Raw genomic sequence first — 22,513 nt, 5'->3', positions numbered from 1 at the left:
GTTTTGGTATATTAGTGCTCCTCCCTACCTTAGGACTGCCACCCAGAACTGTCACCCAGATCCGAGTAAGGTCAAAGCAACAGAGTCCTGCACCCAGTGCTAGTAAAGAGACCCCTATAATCTACTTCTGACCAGTTGTTTGACCCTCTTACCATCTGTGGGCTGAGAGCTCTGGAAGCAGCCACTGTCACTGATTCAGTGGCTTCCAAGACCTGTTCATGGTTTGCTGGGGCTGGGTCTGGGTTTGTGCTGAACTGTGCTTTACACTTTCCCTAATGTGACAGACCTTTCCTACCAACCTTCTAAGTTGTTTTTGGATGGAGAATTATTTCACCTCATTAGTTTGTGGGTTCTGCCACTCCAGGAATTGTTTTATGGCATCATTTAAAGGTGTTCAGAGAGGTTTTGGGGAGAAGTCAGGTGAGTCATTGCCTTTTCTCCACCATCCTGGTTCCATCCCATGGCATCCAAATTCTTAAAGGAGAAGTAAGTGAGTTACAGGAAGAAAAAGGCAGCAAAACTATACTAGTGGGGAACCTCAATTGTCCCCTCTCAGAATTTGATAAATCCAACCAAAAAATAAGAAAGAAAAAACCTAAGGAGGTGAATAGACTATTAGAAGTTAGATATGACAGACCTTTGGTGAAAATTGAATGGAAATATCAAGGAATATACCCTTTTTTTTTTCTCAGCAGCACATGGCACCTACACAAAATGTGATCATGTATTAGGACAAAAAAAACCTCAAAATCAAATGTAGAAAGGCAAAGATAGTAAATATATTCTTTTCACATCATAATGCAATAAAAATTACATTCAACAAGGGGCAGTAGAAAGACAGATTAAAATTAAATTGGGGGGACAGCTGGGTGGTGCAGTTATAGAGAACTGGCCCTGGAGTCAGGAGGACCTGAGTTCAAATCTGGCCTCAGACAAATGATACTCACTATCATTTGCCTGATGTGTGAACCTGGGCAAGTCACTTAACCCCAATTGCCTTGCAAAAAATAAATAAATTGGAAATTAAATAATCTAATCCTAAAGAATAAGTGGGTCAAAGAACAAATCATAGAAATAATCAATAATTTTATTAAAGAGAATGACAACAATAAGATAACATCCTAAAATTTACGGGATGCAGCCAAAGCAGTACTTAGGGGGAAATTTATTTCTCTAAATTCTTACATCAATAAAATAGAGAAAGAGCAGATCAATGAATTGGGCATGCAACTAAAAAAAAAAAAAAAACTTGAAAAACAAATTAAAAAACCCCAATTGAGCACCAAATTGAAAATCCTGAAAATCTAACTGAGATTAATAAAACTAAAAGTAAAAACTAATAAATAAATGACCTAATAAATAAAGCTAGGAGTTGGTTTTATGGGAAAAAAAAACCAATAAGACAGATGAGTCATTGGTTAATTTGATTTAAAAAAAGAAAGAATAAAACCAAATATCCAGTATCAAAATGAAAAGGGTGAAATCACCACCAAAGAAGAAGAGATTAAAGCAATCATTAGGAATATTTTGCTCAGTTATATGCCAATAAATGCAACAATCAGAGTAAAATCAATTAATATTTATGAAAATATAAATTACCTAGTTTAACAGATGCAGAAATAGAATGCCTAAATAACATCATCTTAGAAAAAGAAATTGAACAAGACATTAAAGAACTCCCTAAGGAAAAAAAAATCCCCAGGGCAAGATGGGTTCACAAGTGATTTCTACCAAACATTTAAAGAACAATTAATTGTAATACTATATAAACTATTAGGAAAAATAGGTAAAGAAGGAGTCCTACCAAACTCCTGTTATGATACAAATATGGTGCTCATACCTAAACCAGGAAGAGCCAAAACACAGAAAGAAAATTGTAGACCAATTTCCCTAATGAATATTGATGCAAAACTTTTGAACAAAACACTAGCAAGGTGATTACAGCAATATATCACAAGAATTATAAACTATGATCAGGTGGGATTTATACCAGGAATGCAGGGTTGGTTCAATATTAGGAAAACTGTCAACATAACTGACCATATCAATAACAAAACCAACAGAATACATATGATTATCTCAGATGCTGAAAAATCTTTTGACAAGCTACAGCACCTATTCCTATTAAAAACACTAGAGAGCATAGAAATAAAGGGAGCATTCTTTAAAATGTTAAGAAGTATCTATCTAAAAGCATCAGCAAGCATTATATGTAATGGGGATAAGTTAGAAGCCTTCCAAATAAGATGAGGGGTCCGGGCAGCTAGGTAGTGCAGTGGATAGAGCACCAGCCATGGAGTCAGGAGGACCTGAATTCAAATCTGGCCTCAGACACATAATACTCACTAACTGTGTGACTCTGGGCAAGTCATTTAACCCCAGTTGCCTCACCCAAAAAAAAAAAATCAGGGGTGAAGCAAGGATGACCATTATCAACACTATTATTCAATATAATACTAGAAATGTTAGCCATGGCAATAAGAAAATGAAATCGAAGGATTTAGAATAGGCAATGAGGCAAAATTATCACTGTTTGCAGATGATATGATGGTATATTTAGAGAACCCTAGAAAATGAACTAAAAACCTACCTGAAATTATTAACAACTTTAGTAAAGATGCAGGATAAAAGATAAGCCTACATAAATCATCAGCACTTCTTTAGATGACCAACAAAGCCCAGCAGCAGGAGATAGAAAGAGAAATTCCATTTAAAATAACTGTATAAAAATATAAAATACTTGGGAGTCTACCTGCCAAGACAAACTCAGGAACTATATGAATACACTTATAAAACATTTTTCACACAAATAAAGTCAGACCTAAACAACTGGAAAATATTAATTACTCATAGGTAGGCCAAGCCAATATAATAAAAATGACAATTATACTTGAGTTAATTTATTTATTCAGTGCCATACCAATTAAACTACCAAAAATTTATTTGATAGAGCTAGAAAAAATAACAAAATTCATCTGAAAGAACAAAAAGTCAAGAATATCAAGGGAATTAATGGGGGGAAAATAAAAAGAAGGTAGTCTAGTAATACTAGATCTCAATCTATATTATAAAGCAGTAATCATCAAAACTATCTGGTAGTGGCTAAGAAATAGAGTGGTGGATCGGTGGAATAGACTAGGTACACAAGACACAGTAGTAAATGACCATAGTAACCTAGTATTTTATAAACCCCAAAACCCCAGCTTTTGGGATAAGAACTCACTATTTGACAGAAACTGCTAGGAAAACTGGAAAACAATAAGTCATAAACTAGGTACAGACCAACATCTCACACAATATACCAAGATAAGGTCAAAATGGGTACACGATTTAGACATAAAAGGTGACACTATAAGCAAATTAGAAGAGCAAAGGACAGTCTACCTGTCAGATCTATGGAGAAGGGGAGAATGCATGACCAAACGAGATTAAGAGCATTATAAAATATAAAATAGATAATTTTGATTCTATTAAATTAAAACTTTTGCATAAACAAAACCAATGCAACCAAGAGTAGAAGGAAATCAGAAAGCTGGGAAAAAATCTTTACAGCTAGTGTCTATGATAAAGACCTCAATTCTCAAACATATAGAGAATTGAGTCAAATTTGTAAGAATATAAGCTATTCTTCAATTGATAAATGGTCAAAGGATGTGAATAGGCGGTTTTCAGATGAAGAAATTAAAGCTATCTATAGAGACATGAAGTGCTCTAAATCACTGCTGATTAGACAAATGCAAATTAAAACAATTCTGAGGTACCACCTCACACCTATCAGATTGGCTAATATGACAAAAAAAAAAAGGAAAATGATAAATGTTGACGAGAATGTGGGAAAACTGGGACACTACTGTTAGTGAGAGTAAAACTGCATATCCTTTGATCTAGCAATACCACTACTAGGTCAGTATCTCAAAGAGATCATATAAAAGAGGAAAGGACCTACATGTACAAAAATATTTATAGCAGCCCTTTTCATGGTGGCAAAATATTGGAAATTGAGGAGGATGCCCGTTAGTTGGGGAATGGCTGAAAAGCTGTGGAATGTGGGTATAATGGAATACCCTTGTGCAATAAGAAATGATGAACAGGCAGATTTCAGAAAAACCTGGAAAGACTTGTACAAACTGATACAAAGTGAAATGAGAACCAGGAGAACATTGTTACACAGTATCAGCAACATTGTGTGATGATCAACTATAAACGACTTGGCTCTTCTCAGCAACACAATGATCTAAGACAAGTACAAAGGACTCATGAAGGAAAATGCTATCCACATTCAGATAAAGAACTGATGGATGCTGAATGCAGAACAAAGCATACTTTTTTCACTTACTTCATTCCTTTTCATAGTTTTTTTTTTCTTTTGATATCTTTCTTCTTTCACAACTGTGACTATTATGGAAATATGTTTTACATGACAGCACATGTATAACCTCTATCAAATTGCCTACCATTTTTGGAAGACAGGAAGGAAGGGAGAGTGGAAGAAAGATTTGAAACTCAACATCTTATAAAAATGAATGCTAAAAATTGCCTTGACATGTAATTAGGGAAAAAAAAAAAAACATAAAATACTATTTAAAAAAAACAAGCTCTGTGCATGATGTGGTCCTACAAAAGTTAGCAAAAAAAAAAAAAAACACGGAAAAGGCCTTTACACACACACACACACACCCCAGTGGCAGAATATGGATGGCAAGAAAAAGCTGGACAAAATCTTTAGCAGTATTAAGAAATATTTGCAGGTTATGGGAATCACCGCCTATACCTAGACGCTCCTGCTATTCCTAAGGCAGAAGTCTCACCTCATGGAGAGATCCAAGTATTGATGGTGGTGTGGCTAAGAAATTAGATTGGGCTTGAGAGAAGCTGGAACAGCAGGAGACTGTGCCCACTGGGCTTAGGCAAGATGGGATAACTGATATGAGTAACCATGAGCAAGAATTACAAAGGTGTCACACGAGGATTACAAAGCTGCTGACACACCAAGAAACTCCTCCATAAAACCCACCATGGCCAGTACAAGGTGACCCATATCAGAACTTAGAATCCTGCCCATGTGGCATTCTCTATGGCCTGGACTGGTCAGAAACCTACCACCGCCATACTAAAGTCAACAAGAAGATCTACAAGATTGCCCAGGACTCTTAGATCAGGAATGGTGAATTGATCAAGCTCAATGCATCCTCCACTCAAAATAATCTATCTGACAACAGCATTGACCCAATGGGAAGATTTGTCCACCATGTTGAAGTCAAGGACTTTATCATACAGAAAGGCTGTGTTGTTTAAACAAAGAAACATTTTCTGAAACGATAGAAGTCCTTGCTTGTACAGACAAAACATCAAACAGTAGGGAAGACTGACCTGAAGTTTATCCACACCACCTCGATGTTTGGCCACAGCTACTTCTAGACCAGAGAAGAGGATTATTTATTATAAGAATAGTCTGCACATGTATTGAGAGCATCTTTGATGACAGTATCAGAAGGAAATAGACAGACTCAGAACAGACCACATATTTGGCATCATACAATTTACTGAAAAATGTAGAGTATATGCAATTCTTGTTCTTATTCTTTGACTTTGACTATAAAAAAAATTCATTTGGTAGAGTCATATTTTCCTTCAACAGGATGTTTCCTATATATATGTTAATAAGTTACATACAAGATAAATAGGAAATAATAAAGGGAAAGCACTAGGATTAAGAGGGATTAGGAAAAGCTTCCTGTAGAAGGTAGGTTTTTAGTAAGACTCGAAGGAAGCCAGGGAAGCCAAGAGGCAATGATGAGGAGGGAGAATATTTCAGGCATTGAGGACAGCCAGTGAAAATGCCTAGAGCCAAGACTTGGAGTGATTAGTTTGAGGAACAAAGATGGCAGTGTCATTGAATCAAAGAATATGTGGTGGAGGATACTAAAAGTATGAGAAAACTTGAATGGTGAGGTGTGGAGTCTAGATTATGAAAGAATTTGAACACCAGGGAGAAAATTTTATACAGCTATGGGTAGTCCACAGTCCCAGTAAAAAAGGAGGGTTAGTAGTCTACACACTCAATGTGAGTCAACAATGTGACACAGCAGCCAAAAAAGTAACGCTATACTAGGCTGCATAAAGAGAGACAGTGTACGGAACCATGGAGACAATAAGGCTGCTGTCCTGCACCCTAAGCAGATCACATTTGTAGCACTGTGTTCACTTCTGGGCACCAAATTTTAGAGGGGAAGAAATTGACAAGTAGAAGCATGTCGAGAAGATGGTCACCAGTGAAGTGAAAAGACAAAAAACTTTTTAAGAGAAGCAATCGAAGGAAGTTGGAGTGTTCAGCTAGGAGAGGAAAAAAAAACTTAGAAGGTCATGAAAGCTGGTTCTGTAGATGCTCAATTAGACTTATTATGCTTGACTCACAGGTATCACTGAGACTTGATAACATTTTTGCAATATGTTTCCCAAAGGGTATATTTCATTCAAAAGAAATGAGTAAAGAATGGTTGTGACTAGCATTGTATATTAAAAAGATAGTCATCAGAGGAAAAAAAGGAAACCATAGAAGGAAACATAGCAGAGACCACTTTAGTAATTATCAATAGAGATGGAAACAAAAGGAATATTGGTATCAGAGTCCTTTCCATTCCCTAAGCAATGATGCTATCATTTCTTTGATCTCTTCTTTTTCCCAATCTATGGGGGGGGGGGGGAAGACTTCTGACCAATCCTAATTTGCCTGCACAGCCTCAGCTCATTCTGATTTTTTGGTCTCCTAATACTTCTTACTCACTCATCTCATGAGCCATGAGCCTCATATTCAAAATCTCTGTAGCAAGTATTTCCAAAGCCTTTTGTTTTTTTTTCTTGCAAGACAGTGAGGGCATGACTTCTAACTGCCTTTCTCTACTCTAAGAATTGAGGAAGGGGATATTTTCAGATGCCCTTTTGTCTTTATAAGACAATCCTTTGAAGAGAAAGTCCTCGGTAAATGATTGCTACATTTTGGGGTCCAAAGATTACTCATTCTTGCTAAGAACTAAATCAGGACATTTGTAAGCAAGTAGAAATGTCAACCTGCATTGTTCTAATGTATATAAATCAATAGCGGTGATATATACACACACCAGACATGTTGCTATGTGTGTTGCTATGGAAAGTACAGATTGATGTTTTGTGCTTGGGTGCTTGTTACCACCCTTCCCTCCCAACCCCCCCATTTTGTCTGAAGATTTAATTAGCCACACTGGATTACAACAAACAGCTCACTTTTTTTTTGATGCAATATAATGAACACTTAGGTTCACTCAGCCCCTCCATATAATATGGAATTTATCTCAGATGAAAAACTAAGAATATAGTCACATTAGCTCAGAGTCCCCAGTTAGAAAATTCCTAGCATTCAGCTATGGGTTTGACCTTCTATTCTGAATTTAAATTTATATTTATTTGGCCTCTTTATGTTTGAACTAAAAGTCAGGATTCAAGAAATGTTAGGTAAAATTCGCAGAGTATGTTACTATATCTGCTACTAGTCATGAGGAAGGGAATTTGGACAAAGAGCTGGTCTTTTTCGGGTACTTCCTTCAGTCCTTTTAGAGCTAAGTATGACCATAGCTTTAGTCAGTCTTCTGCTCCAAGATATGTATAAGGGGCTGACGGGCCTTCCTCAAGCTCTCCCTTTTGCCAGCTCAAACCTCTGTTTACTTCCTCCTTTCAGTTTCTCTTTTCACCTGTTGCTCCTGTACTTCTGATTCTTTACAGCTTTGCTGATTAAGTCCTGGGTGGAGCTGGGGATACTGTCCCACACTGCTGCTGCTGATCTGCTCTTAAAGTCCCCATTCCTTCCTTCCTTGTGTATGTCCCTTTAAGAACTCTCAGAAGTGATTAAATTCTTTCTCGCTCAAAAATTGAAACAATCTCCTCACCTAAAGGACTGAGAGGGGGATTATCATCCCTCTACACTTCAAATCCCATTGTGTCAGACCCCCCCCCACACACACAGGTGCACGCGCGCGCCTATGTGTATAACCTGACTTAAGAGTTGTTCTTTTCCCATCCAGGTTGATTAATCCAGGAGAAATATCCCTTCTAAATTCCAGTGGCTCCCTATTCCTTCAAGGATCAAATATAAAATTTGTACTGTTCGGCTTTCAAACTCCTATAAAACCTGACCATTTCCTATCTTTTCAGAATTCTTATACCTTGCTCCCCCATCTTGGATTATACAGGCAAATGACAGTCCTCCTTCCTTGCTATTTCTCTCACAAGACACTCAATGCATTTTCATTGGCTGCCCCCATACCCAGAATGCTCTCCCTCCTTATCTCCACCTCCTGGCTTCCTGACTTCCTTGAACCTTTCTTTTTCTATGGCACAGAGAAGGCACTTAATAAATGCTTACTGACTTGATGTGAAGATAAAATAAAGGAGAACTCTAAATCAAGATCATTGATGAATATTCAAAAATGTTAAATAAAATCCTTTCAAACATACTTCAGCAATTTATCCAAAAAAAGTATTATAACCAAGTTTGATTTACAACAACTTTCTTGATATAAGTACACCCAGAACTTGCAGCCTGGAATAGCTATCAAAGAAATAAGAGTGCCCTCCACATCAAGATGAAGACTTAAAACATGACTTCAATGAAAGTTACTAGTATTTACTACATTTTAATGATTATATACTCTTAGTTCTCTAAGGTTTCCAAAGTACTTTATACACATCATTTAAAAACCTTTAGAGAGATTACTATTTCCATGTAACATATGAAAAAGCTGATACAGAACAGGTCGTCTTGTGCATGGTCAGTTAGAGTCTGGATCTGAGCCCATGATTCTAATGAATTCAAGACCAGCACCCATTCCACCACATCACATTGTATGGTTTTGATTAAGCTGGAGACACTAACTTAAAGCAGTACTAGAGAACTATGTAACATAAGGCATAACAAATTAAATATGCTGCCTAAAGCAGTGGTTTTTAACTTGAGTCTTTCATCCTTTACTGTATTATTTTTCATTTTCAACATCTTCATCTCCTCAAAGCATTCAGATTGTGCTTGGAGGTCACAAAGCAAAAATTGTACATGCCTATTTCAATATTTTCAATAAATATCTCTTAATTTAATAATAACGAACTGAATCCCTCCATTTACTTTTAGGATCCATATTACTGGTTTGGGTACTTCCTCTCCCAAGCAGATCACAATCCTTGGACGTATACTAGAATTCTTTTTTGCCAGGTAAAGGTTTTCAGAAATTAGCTAAGACAGTCATGAAAAGATTTTTAGTCTTTACCAGGCATTACTAGACATTTATTGCAAATTAATAACTTCTCCTATTCAAGCAATGTTTATTGTTTAGCTAGACATGCTTTAGCCATATTTTTATATTCCAAAAGATTACCTTCAACAGAACATTGCTGTGCTTCTATTAATTGGTTAGGCAAAAGTGTGTCAATCTATTCTTTAAAATCGTGGCAATCTTTGTGATAATAAAATACAGTTTCAACTTCAAAATTCTATGGTTATTAAAAATAACTGGCTAAAAAAGATCACTTTCTTAGTAAGAATGTGTACTTCAAAACATATTTTTTTCTCTATACCAATGTGTTTATACACACACACACACACACACACACACACACATATTTAGGAAGGTAATTAAAAAAATAAGATGCTATGTTTCATATGTTTATTGTAGGAGGTCGAACACATCACACATTATTTATAAAAAGTTACAGTGGACAACAGACAATAGTTATCTTAATCTTAAACTAATAAATTTCAGAAGACTACACAAAGGATTTTTACATTTGCAGCTCAAGCTTAAATTCATTATCTATACTACAACACTGGAAAATATATTACAAAAATAAATAAAAAGAAAAAATGGTGCATAGCTGTAGGATAATTTCTTAAAAACTGAAGTACAGTATTGCACAATAAATCAAAGTGAGAGTAATATATGTATATAATTATGGAAATTCTAAAATGAATTTAAATACATTGTCATGTTATGTTTCATAATTCATAAATATATTTTATCTCCTCACAGTTCATAATAATATCTTTGGACTCCAGAAACAAACAATTTGTTATCAAATCATTTCCCCATGCATTACATTTAGACATTTATCTGTTACCATAAAATTCATTATGAGAAACACATATGTCGGTCTATCTGATTTAACCCATTTAGCTCTACTTGTGCAGAGAAAATTCTGCAGCTCTAACAAAAGGAAAGCAAGAAAAACATAACGTTCAAACTTTGATAACTTACATTTATACAGCACTTTACAGTTTGCATGGTGCTTTCCTCACAACAACCCTGTGAGGCAGGAAGTGCAAACATTATAATCCCCACTTTGCAGATGAGAAAATTGAGGCTGAGAGAGGTTAAGTGACTTGCCCATGGTCACACAGCTAGTAAGTATCTGAGGCAAGATCTGAACTCAGGTTTCCTGATTCCAAGTCCAGCACTCTTTTCACTATGCCAAACTGCCTCTTTGTTCTTCATAATTTGGGTTAGAACAACCTATGTTAAAAACAGAACAGAAACTGGTCAAAATTAAATTCTAAAATATGCGTCTTAAATCCTAATCTAATTACTAGGTAATAATCATTTTTTGGATATTTGTCCAATATATTTTAATATATATGCCAACATTTTTGTGTGTAATTAGCCCTATGCATTAATAAAAAGAAGTAATAAAAATCAGGGAGGGATTACTGGTGGATAGAATGACAGTTCCTCTTCCCCTCTCCCCCTTTATAAATCTTTAATACTGAGCAAAAATCATAGAAGTTAAGCATAACTACATTTTGGAGAAAGAAAACCCCAAGACTGCTACAAATGTCCATCTCAATTCCCCCTGAACAGACCAACTCTACACTTAAATAGCCAAAATCTAATCTCATATACGCCAAAGTTTTATTTGTAATTAGCCCTATGTATTTTAAAATATAATATAATTTTCCTAAATTTGAATGAATTAAAAATACTGTAAGGATGCTAAAAGTGGCAGCACAAATTATGCCAATTTCAACAGAAACTCTTAGGAACCTAATATCTACCATATGCTGTTAGTGACAATAACTTACAAATAATACTTGGAGATAGCTAAGTTGTGGGGAAGCCGTAATTAAATCATTAACACAAATTCCTGACATACAACTAAAATAGGAAGTTAAAAAAACTTACATAATAGGTCTCAGCTATACATTAAAAATCTAATTTTTATGGTCAATTACTGATTATAATGTAGATTAGTATTACAAGACTGAACCCTACAGGAAAAATTAGGGAAAACTAGATCTGTGTTTCATATATGTAACAAAGGATAACTGTACTTAAGGGCAACGAAATTACTATCTGTATACTCACCTGTTATAATTTATAGCTTTCTATCATTCATACTTTACATCAACTCTGTATTTATCTTGTTATGTCCTGACATATATTTTGTTTCTCCCATTAGAATAATAAGCTCCTTAGGGTCAAGGGCTATTTTTGTTTTTCTCAGTATCACTGGCGCTTAGTATAGCTCTTTGCAAAGGGTTTAAAATTGAAAGATCCTGAATGATAATCATCAGACAAACTGGACTCCTATAAAATCTGTTAAATATTTTTATGTGAAATACCATAAAAAAAAATCTAGATATTTACTGGAAATCTGTTAAAAAGCAAGTTGTGTTTTTATATTATTTATAGAGGGATATTATATAAATATATTTTCTAAACCCATAAAAATGAAATTCTGAATTAAAATTTCTTCTCAAAAATGAAGATAGATAAGAGGCAGAAAAAGAAAACAAGGGCTGAGGACACAATTGGAATCAAAGAAGAAAGATGATGTTAAGTACTTTCATGGGCTCTAAGGGAATAAAAGTCTTTAACTTAGAAACAGAATTCTAAAATTCTATATTTTCAATTTTGACCATTTTTGTAGTTGCAAATAAGCATCTCAAAAGGAAATTTCATTTCCATTTTCAAAGAATGTGCAAACATGTTTTAAATCACGTTGTTAAATATTTAGGAAAATGGGTAACAGGTTTATAAGTGTCTATTTTAATAAATTTTATTAAATTAATTGCAATGGCAAAAAGGGAATATGATCTGATAAGACTTTAGCCAAAGATATTCTCTTCAAGTACAAAATCACAGGAAAAACATCTACTACACTTGATATTTCCTCAGGCAAGTCACAACATTCCTGGGCCTTGATTTTCCTCATGTAAAATAAGAGAGTTGAACTAGATGGCCATTAAAGTTCCTGCTAGCTCTAAACCTATATTATGACCTTGCAAAGATAGTATCTACATTAAAATAATGTGTTCTTTGATTATCTTCTGAAAGCACAGAACACACTCTCAAAATTTCAAGGAAGTAACTTTAGATTGTATTGGCATATTGTGCTTTTAAAAACAAAACAAAAGTTACTATCCATAAATTAACATATGCCCACTTGAAAATATATTGACAACTAAAAGAATATTTTCCTAAATGACACATTCGTGAGTACCTGAAGTTTATTTACACAGAATGTGTACGTTGTGTATATATAAATTATGCAGCCAAAAAGGATTGCACTCAAAAAATTACTATGTTTGCATATGTGTAGCATGAAATGACTAGAGGAAGTGCTCTAAGTTTTCATGAAGCAGAAACTCTACAGAACTCTGGGCTTAGATCTTTTTTTTTTTACTTTTTGGTACATGTTCATAGAACCATCCTACGAATGCCACATTCACAGCAGAATTTTGCCCATTCCACTGGATATCTGGTTCCACATTCATGGCAGAATTTTGGTAACTGTCCAGATGAATTTCCTTCATTGCCTTTAAAGCCTGCTCCGTTGACAGATGAATAATCTACATCTGACCTGAAGTGATGAAGAACATTATAAATACAAAGTCTATGTCAGTAACATTCAAATAACATTATTTAAAAAAATCAACAAAATGAGTTATACAGTATCTATCTCTTAAGGCTTTCAAAAGTCTCCTTTATTTAGTTCATATGAAAATAGCAGCTCATTCAACAGAAGATAAACTTGTTAACTCCTATCTTTAGCATCAAAATAGTAATACCATCTTAAGACACTGTTATGAAAATATAATTGAATCCATATTAATGGCTAAGAATGTTCACAGACTAATCTACCAAGTCACCAAACATGGGCTAGCAAGATGATACACATTAATATACCAAACTAGAAGGAAACAGGTACCAATTCCATGAAACAGATGAAGCTGAGTTGAAAGAATATTATGTAGATGCTCAAGGCTTAATCATTAAAGTACAACTATATAAAAAGTTAGACATCTAGTAAATAGCGATACTGATGATGAACCATTAGTCAACCGATAGCCATTGGCTAGATGATCATTTTCAAAAAATGTTATAGAAGAGATTCCTATGCTGGGAACAAAGTTGTATTAGTTGGTCCATGGAGCTCCTTTTACTTCTAAGACCAAATGCCTATTTTAACGGAGTCTTCATGTTCCCACACAATTTTCCCAACTGTTTACTGTTGCTTGAACCTATTTTCAAAAAGAAACTAGTACTTCATCCCATAGACTGGACCCCTGATAGTAAAACGTAAAGAGATTTAAAATGGAAATGCCTACTTCAGGTAATATTCTATTTAAAAAAAAAATCTTCTTTTAAAAATGTAGTCATTAAACAACAAATATAAATGGCCAACTTAGATTCATGTATATTTAGAAGCACAGCAACCTGTGTTTCCATATGCAGTTAAAAAGTACCTAGTGCACATCTGGCCTAATTCATTTTAAATTAAAAAGGCCAAAATTTTGAAGTATCTTTTTTCTGTATACAGAGTCACCTTTCTCCACTCTCTGTCTCCTGACCTCCTGTTGGAAACACACTTCAGGTACCTAGTACCTTCTTGTTCTCTTCAATTCTCATTCTCTTGTCAAAATAATAATTCATATCATAGTACACTGCCTTTGTATAGTTCTTTATAGCTCTGCTTCAAATAATATAGGAAGGTTTCTTTTAAATGTAAGGTCAATGCCTCAGTGTGGTACAGCAGTAACTCAGAGAACCAGAAGGCTTATGCCAGTAGAACATGAGTACTCTGAGCAGGGAAAGCCTTAAAATAGGTTGGCTAATAGGTTTAGTTTGACCACAGCATTTTATGCAGACCACTTACTACAGGTATATGGAAGGGGTATAGTCTATGTTGATATAACCAATTTATTAAAATAAAATATCTTTTCAATTATTGTATCTTTTAAAAAATGAAGAACTGATAAAAACACAAGCTTTGTTCCTAGGAGAGTCATATAACTGAATCACAGAATCTCCATATTTTGTGGCTGAAAGGGATTTCAAAGAATATCTAATCTCAACTCCTCTCTTTTTTACAGATAAAACAAATGAGGCACAGAAAGATAAAGGGAATTGGCCAAAGTTTCACAACTAATTAATAACAGAAACAAATTCGAACCCAGGTCACTCTACTCCTAACTCAAGTGTTCCTTCCCTTACAACATATTTACAACTAAAGAATCACTGTACAAATATAGTTCTTCTCATATATTTTCAAACTTTTAATATATTTTATATTTATAATGTATATATTTATAAATATATGACCTATATTTATAAATTTAATTTATCAATATGATTAATATTATATAATATATAATATACATATATAAAATATATAATTTTTATTTTATATAATATACATATATAATTTATATTTAGAAATTTATAATAAAATTTCAAACTTCCTGGAAATATCTATAAAATCTCAGTATTGTTCTTTTCCCTTTCTTTCTACCCAATACACTTTAAGAGTTCTTAAAAGAAAAGTTCTGTGTAACTTCTTTGCAAAACACTATAACAGACATTGACACAGAACCAAAGATGAAAATATATGTATACACACAAAAAAAGTATATATATACTCTGCACATAACCAAAACATTCAAAAAGCCTAGATAGAATAATAGAGAAGATGATTCTCCAGAAGCAAAACTTCTTCTCTCAGGAAAACACAAAGCTTATTCCCATCTCCAAAAGAGGAAATATACTAATAAAACAAATAACCTACTGCTGACATGAAATTAACACTGCAAACTATTTCAAGAAATATTAAGGACAGCCAAAACTTCAGTCAGTCATAGAATGTGCACATGGCCCAAAGACATCAGCAACATATGTGCCCATGCACACACACCCACCTGCACACACACACCCACCCACACACACCCACACACACACTTAGGCACTTGTCACAACTGCTCCTGGTTGCTTCCTGCATTCTATATGACCAAAGAAGGTCATGTGCCACTAGATTTGGAGTCAAAGGATCTAAATATGAATACTGACTCTGAACTTGATCTCTTTGTTTGGGAGCTGTATTCCCTCATGTGTAATATTTTTTTTTAGGGGGGTGAGGTAGGGGTGGTTAGACTAAATGTCCTTTAAAGTCCCTTTCCAGTTCTAAATCCTAGGAACCGATGAAATGTAAACATGATCTACAGGCAATGTCAGATGTTGGACAGTAACAATAATGGTTGATATTTATATAACTTTAAGTTATTTTCTATTTATCCATAAAAAAAGAAATATCAGCACTGGTGTGAATATAACTACTGATGAAATACTCAGAAACATAAGAATAGCATAGTAGCAATGAGCATTTATATGTACCTACATGCCAAGCACTGTGCGGGGCACTTGATGTACAAAGGCAAAAGCCAAAATAGTTTCAACTTAAGAGCTTTACTTTCTTATAGGTAGTTAACATTTACACATATAGTACAAAATAGATACAAAATAACCAATATAAGCAAAAAGGTCAGGTTGGCTGGACCATAGAGTGCACAGAATGGAATAATGCTTAATGCTGGAAAGTTAGGTAGGGGCCAGGTTGTGAAGAAGTTTAAATGCAACCAAAGGAGTTAATATTTGAATCTAGAGATTACATGAGGTGACAGTGAAGCCTGTGCATTAGGGAAATCACTCTGGCAGATATACTGAGGGTGAACTGAGAAGGGGAGAGACTTGAAGCAGGAAGACTAATTAGGAGGTTGTCACAATAGTCTAGCATCATGTGACCTGAACTATGGTGGTAGCTGTATGGGTGAAGGGAAAGAAGGATGTGAAATGTTGAAGAGATAAATGACAAGATCTTGCAACTTACTGGATCGGTAGGGTGAAGAAGAGTGAAGAGTCAAGGGTGACAATGAGGTTGTTAATTTTGTTTTGTATGTGTTGTTTGAGATGCCTATGGGACATTTATTCTGAAATATCCAATAAGAAATTAGTGACATAAGCCTAATTTAGCAGAGAGAAAGGAGCTGAATATACAGATCTAAGAGTCACATATGTACAGATACAGATATATAGATAATAATTAAAGCCATGGGAACTGATGAAGTCACCAAATGAAAGAGTAAAGGAGAAAAGAGAAGAGTGCCTAGGACAGAATGTTGAGGTACACCCAAAACTAGGGAGCAAAGGCAACTGAGAAGCGGTGGTTAAACAGACAGAAAGAAAAGTAAGAAACAGCAGTGCCATGAAAACCCAGAGAAGACAGAGAAATCAAGAGGAAAGGTGATCAACAGTTTCCAAGATTGCAGAGAGGTCAAGAAGGATGAAGATTAAGAAGAGGCCATTAGATTTAGCTATTAAGAGATCACTGGTAACTTTGGAGAAAGCATTTTCAGTTGAGTGATGAAGTCATAAGCAAGAGAAGAGAGTGAGATACAAAGAAGTGGTGATAATTAGTACAATCAGCTTTTTTTCTAAGAGTTTGGCTGAGAAAGGAAAAGAGATAAGGGATGATAGTTATCAGGGAGGGTCCAGCAAGGTTTTTGTTAAAGGATAGAGGAGATCTGGACACATTTCTAGGCAGCAAAGAAAGAATCAACAGATAGAGATTGAAGATTACACAGAGGGGAAGACTGGGGTAAGGTGAGAATGGCAAATGATGTCAAGAGGTTGTGGGATATGAAGATGAGAAGTGGCAACTCACAGCTGGTTAATAGTCTAGATTTTCTTGGTGAGATAAGAGAAGAGGTCTTCAGCTGAAAAAATGGGCAGAGAGGATGTTATGGAAAAGAAAAGATTTGGAAAAACTGCTGTGGTAAGGAGGATAGAGTTAATTATGGAAGAGTAAAAAGGATTGTCTTATGTCCAGTTGAGATAAGATAACAAATTTGTAGCACAGTTGAATGACTTCCTCTTCTCCATTTATAGCATATATGTAGCAGTGCTACTGCTGATAGAACAAAGGAGTATGTAGCTCAAAAGTACAAGATAGTCTAGAGGTGAACTTGTCAACTACAGTTTTGAGACTGGGAAGAGAGGAATGTGAAGAGCTAGAATGATACAGTCTGGGGTATAGGAACTGGAGGCCCACAGTTGGGATGAAGAATAAGTTTAGAATGAGTACAATATAAGGATATATGCTAAAAGAGAAACAATCCAGGATTATATTGCTCAGATAGCTGAAATTCACTAAGCCTGATCAATGTTTTTATTCCACCCTAGGCCAAATGGCATTCTGCATATTTCAAGTTTGTACTAAATTTTAGGTTCAAGAAATCCCATTATTTGCAGTAACTAAACTGTAGTTCTTAGAGCATAATGTTGCAAGGAAATCCAAATGCAAAATATTTCAATGGAACCAACTGAATGACATGGAAAGTTACGTTTTAACATATTTCAGCTGCTGGCAATGGAAAGCAAAACTATTTATGCCAAATCTAGTACATGTTCAAAAACTGAATGAAATCATCTTATAATAAAAAGAATGAGTTGATTATTAAAAACCATTATGTTCTTCCATATAACATTCTGAAAAATACATTTTAAAATTTCTAGTAATAGCACTATATAGTTAAACATACCTGTTTGCATAACTTTCAGCATTATAGGTTTTTCTCTTGTTTGTTAATACTCCTGGTATGGAATTTTTTGCCAAACTAGGTGGTGTTGAAGACCGTGCTTTCGTGCTACCTCTGAAAGGGAAAATAAGGTAGATTTAAAAAGACATAAATGATTAGCACCTTAATTGGGTACAAATGCAAAAATATAATTATAAAAAAAGACTTTGCTGAAGAATTTAAGTTAAATAAAAGTTCAGAGACACAGAGTCAAAACTCTGGAACACGAAACTATGGAAGAAGAAAATAATATTGAAATCAATGCTATAGTTTACAATCACTATCTTGAAAATACAAATATCTTTTAAAAGGTACAAAATGTTTCACATGAAATTAAAATGGATTTAATCATTTCCCTAGAGACTTTAAACAAGATAAAAGACTGCCCTGAAGCAATAGTAGTAGAGCAGAAAGGGCATTGTGTTTGGAGTCAAAAGCCCAGAGTTTGAACCCCGACTTCATTAATGTACTGGTTTGTGTTATCTTCAGCAGCTTACTGAACCACTCTGGGTCTAAGCTTCCTCAGCTGCAGAACAGAGACACTATTTGCACTACCTCTCTACATGTAAAACACTTTTTAGCCATAAATGTGAAAATAAGAGTTATGACCTATCTCACATACATAAAATTATTTTACTTTATTGTATAAACTAACATTTAGACACCATTCCCCACCAGCTCTCACCACGGAAGATCCCTCTGCCCCACCATGGCCCCTTCCTCTGATTGGTCAGTTCCTCCCAAAAGTTCCCTTTTAAGGAAGGGCCTGGATTGTTCCCTCCTTCCTTCTTCTTCAAGGATGACACCTGACTCTTTAGACTTCTTTCCTCACCATGGGCTGGGCTGTTACCTCTCTCTCCATCTTTACCCTTCCCTCTCCTACTCCCACCACTGGCTTTCAGCTTCCTTTTATGTGTTGTTGCCTCCCAACAGAATATAAGCTCCTTGAGAGTATGGACTGTCTTTCTTTTTGCTTGTATTTCTATTCCCACCACTTAGTACAATGCCTGGCATGTAGTAACTGCTTAATAAATGCTTGTTCATAAATTCCTGTTGCCTTGCCTTGACTTATATTTGTAAAGTAATTTGCTAAATAATTTACTTACATATTGTAATGTAAGAGAGGTGAAGGACTGGTCTTTGAGTCAAGAAGACCTGGGTCCAAGTCATACCTCTGAGACATATAATATCATAGATCTAGAACTGCAAAGGACCTCAGCAGTCATCAAGTTGAACACCTCTCATTTTTGATGAAAAACTAAGGCCCAAGGAGATTAAGTAACTTGCCCAAGGTCACACAGGTAGTTTCAGGGGCAGGTACACTGATTCCTAAATCAATGTTCTTTCCACTTCACCATACTACCTGACATACTATGTGAGTATGAGCACATCAACTTACTTTCTCAGTGTCCCAGACAACTCTAAGATTTAAAAGCAGACAAGTTACTGATCTGCATTTGTAAAGGGAATTTCCCTATGAACTTGGAGTTCCCCATGAAATATGAGTCTGAAGAAAAAAATAATAATATAACTCATTTTATTATCACTAGTCACTACACCGTGAATAAAGAAAATGGAAACCAGTTAAGACATTAAAAACTAGTATTTAGTTTATTAAATCTCATGCTTACAAGTACAGTTATTAAGGGAATTTGGTGAATGCCATTCTATCCATTGTTTCATTTAGGTAGCCACGCATTTGTGCCCGACCTGTGGTAGTTCCAGGTTACTAGTTTTACCTAGTAGGTTGATGCATAAGTCTAACCTATATAAACAAATACATATTTAAATGGTCAGGATGGCTAAGATAATCATTAATGTCAAAATATTCAGTTAGATTAATGGTTCTTTCACAAACTAATTATATAGGAGAGATGGAAGAGGGAAAACCTACCCTAAAAGCTTTAAATTGCCATATCAATGACTCATGTCAGACTACTTTGGGAAATATCCCTTTTAAACTGTCATTTCTAAAGCCCAACAAGAGAAATGAAGATACCCACCACTGCATCTAGAGGTTAGGGCAATATCTACTTCAAATTGTCACTAACACATGGCACCCCTAAAAAACATCCACAGCACCCAAATAAGATACAAAGGCAAAGAGTTCATCCATGAGATTAAAGTTCCTCCACTTCATTTCTATTCAGCACATCTTGAAATCTACTGCAGAATTACTGCAGTGCCTTATTTAGAAATTATTCTTCTAAATTATACAAGATACTTCTAACAGAAAATGAGCACAAAAAGACATGTTCTATGACAATGGAAGCACAGCCTCTCCAGAAGTTTTGTCAGGAATTTTAAAAACTTAGTCTCTTTACTTACTTACATCATCTTTATAGGCCTTGAACAAGTGACCAATTACTATAGTTCAATCATTAAGAATATTTAAATGTTCCAGAGGTTCAATATTAAAATGAAATGCATATAAAAATGTTGTACCTCTTCAGAGTGAGGTAAAAATTTTTTTGAATTCCAAGGAAATATAGAGGAATTTTTTCTCATTTAGTACATGAAATTTCTTGACCCCAAGATGGCAGTTGGATACACATTTTTCTCCCTAATCAATGTCAGTCACTATTTCTGCATCTAAAATATGCTTTAGAAAAACTCAAAAAATAATTGAAGACAAGCTCACTGATGAGGCTAACATTCTACTACCTCAATAACATCTACCAGTTCTTGATATCAGCTACTTAAGTAATAACTAGAAGAGGTAATTATAAGAGAAATGGCATAATGTACATAGCCTACTTTCTTCACCATCTTATCACTAGTCGTTATTTTTTTTAAAGATGAACTGTAAAGTTCAAGACAACTTTTCAAATTTTACTATTTATTGTGTCTCTGGTTAAATGAACAATTATACCTTTAAAAGTAGGTGTCTGCATGATGTCTTATATTAAGAATTAAAAAAAAAAATAGGTTGTAGTCCTAGCTCTGTGCAATTAATTAGCTGCTTCACTTTGGAGAAGGTCACACAGGAGATCTGGGTCCAAGTCCCATTTCTAAAAATACTAGCTATGTGACCAAATCACAGAGACTCGGGTTTGATGATTTAAAGCCTCAACTTCCTCACTTGAAAAATGGAGATAGTATCTGCACCTTTAGGTTTAAATGAATGAATGAAAAAGCATTTATTGAGAACTTTCTATGTGATATGCGCTGTACCAAAAACACTGAGGATACAATAGGAAAAAAAAAATTAGCAAGCCCTGCTCTCAAAGAGCTAACATTCTAATTGTGGTAGACAACACAAAAAGAGTTGTTACAAGATTGTTGGAAAGACCCAGAAATATTAAGGGTCAAATTCTAGGTAGGATGACAAAGCTGGAAAGGACCTTACTAACCCTCACATCTTACAGATGAGGAAACTGAAGGCCAGAGATAAACTTGCCTAGAGTTATGCAAGGAGTGAGCAGGCTGGGATCCAGACAAAAAGCCATTCAACTCCAAATAAAGCTCTTTCCACCATATCATCATAGTCCTTACATTTATATAGTTCTTTAAGGTATCCAAATTGCTTCACACATGCTCTCTCAATAGGGCTGTTGTGAGGAGTACTTTGTAAACTTTGTATCACAATATAAATGTGACAGTATTACTATTTTTATGTGTAAGATGAATATACTTGTTTAGGATATACTGAGAATGTTTAAACAATAAATTATGATCCTGAAATCTTATCCGAAAGAGTTTCAATTTGGGTCCTATCTTCAATTCTTCCAGAGATAACAAGTTTTTCCTAACATCAATAGGGCAGAACTGGTATGGACGTACCTTCTTTGCTCTACTTTCACATTGACTTTATCAAAGATTTGGAGAAAAAAAAAGTTCATTTTTATAAATTTTTACAAATGGTTTTAAAATCAAAACTAAAAGAAAATACTTTAATACTGTAACATTTTTAAATTACCAGATTAAAAGGTATTAACTGAAAGACCTTTACTTAGGATAATGAAAAAACTCAACAGAAACTTTTAAAAAGGACTTAGGTTTCTATTTTAAAATTTTAATCTAGCAGCAAATATAATTTCTTAAAATAAGTATGCTTTCTATATTTAGAAAGTTATAGGGTAGCCTATATTTCAATCCTTTAAGAAAATATCTGAAAGAGATTAACCAAACTGAGTCACAAATACTTACTTGTTAATGGGTAATAACTTATTTCTTTTGATGGCACTGTCTGATTTTGTATCGCTTTCATACAACCTTTGCACATCTCTTCCAGTTCGAAGTGGTGGGCCTAATTTGTCCATCTTACTACTAAAATATACAAAGGGGTACCCATAAGGAGATTGCTAATGTTTACTATTTTAAATAATTCAAAAATTTTATACAAAATTAGACATTAATCTTCCTCATCAGAGTTCTTTCTTTCTTTTTATTCCCACTGTCCTAAGCACACTAAGAGGCTTCCAGGGAATAAATTTAGGCAATTATGTATAGATAATAGACACTGACAGAATTTACTCAAGAGCCACTACTGGATCCAGGAATTCTATACAAATTTCCCACATGCTTTAAGATAACATTTATTGTGGCAGAAATTATTCTGCAGAAATGCAGAAAACTGGCATGAGG

General features: G+C 34.7%; 1 protein-coding gene across 3 annotated transcripts in view; it reads right to left on the bottom strand.

Annotated features, from left to right (window-relative positions):
* Positions 1–10,415: 10,415 nt before the first annotated feature.
* The window catches only part of LOC114054065 (zinc finger C2HC domain-containing protein 1A-like), a 54,570-nt gene continuing 42,472 nt past the window's right edge, over positions 10,416–22,513 (bottom strand). Inside the window, exons 8-11 of one of the 3 annotated variants that reach the window (XM_027877142.1) lie at positions 22,076–22,195; positions 17,891–18,001; positions 12,703–12,879; positions 10,416–10,532 (exon numbers count right to left, since the gene is read on the bottom strand). In XM_027877142.1, the coding sequence (XP_027732943.1) occupies positions 12,717–12,879; positions 17,891–18,001; positions 22,076–22,195 (394 nt within the window). In that variant the 3' untranslated portion in view covers positions 10,416–10,532; positions 12,703–12,716. Of the gene's footprint in view, positions 10,533–12,042; positions 12,880–17,890; positions 18,002–22,075; positions 22,196–22,513 lie in introns of those variants that run through there. The other 2 variants (XM_027877144.1, XM_027877143.1) reach the window with 2 other exon arrangements.

The sequence above is a fragment of the Vombatus ursinus genome, unplaced genomic scaffold, assembly GCF_900497805.2.
Source record: "Vombatus ursinus unplaced genomic scaffold, bare-nosed wombat genome assembly UNPS02014812.1, whole genome shotgun sequence".
In the NCBI taxonomy this organism is placed as follows: Eukaryota; Metazoa; Chordata; class Mammalia; order Diprotodontia; family Vombatidae; genus Vombatus; species Vombatus ursinus.
The sequence above is the reverse complement of the archived record's forward strand: the minus strand, read 5'-3'. Positions and strand labels throughout refer to the sequence as shown.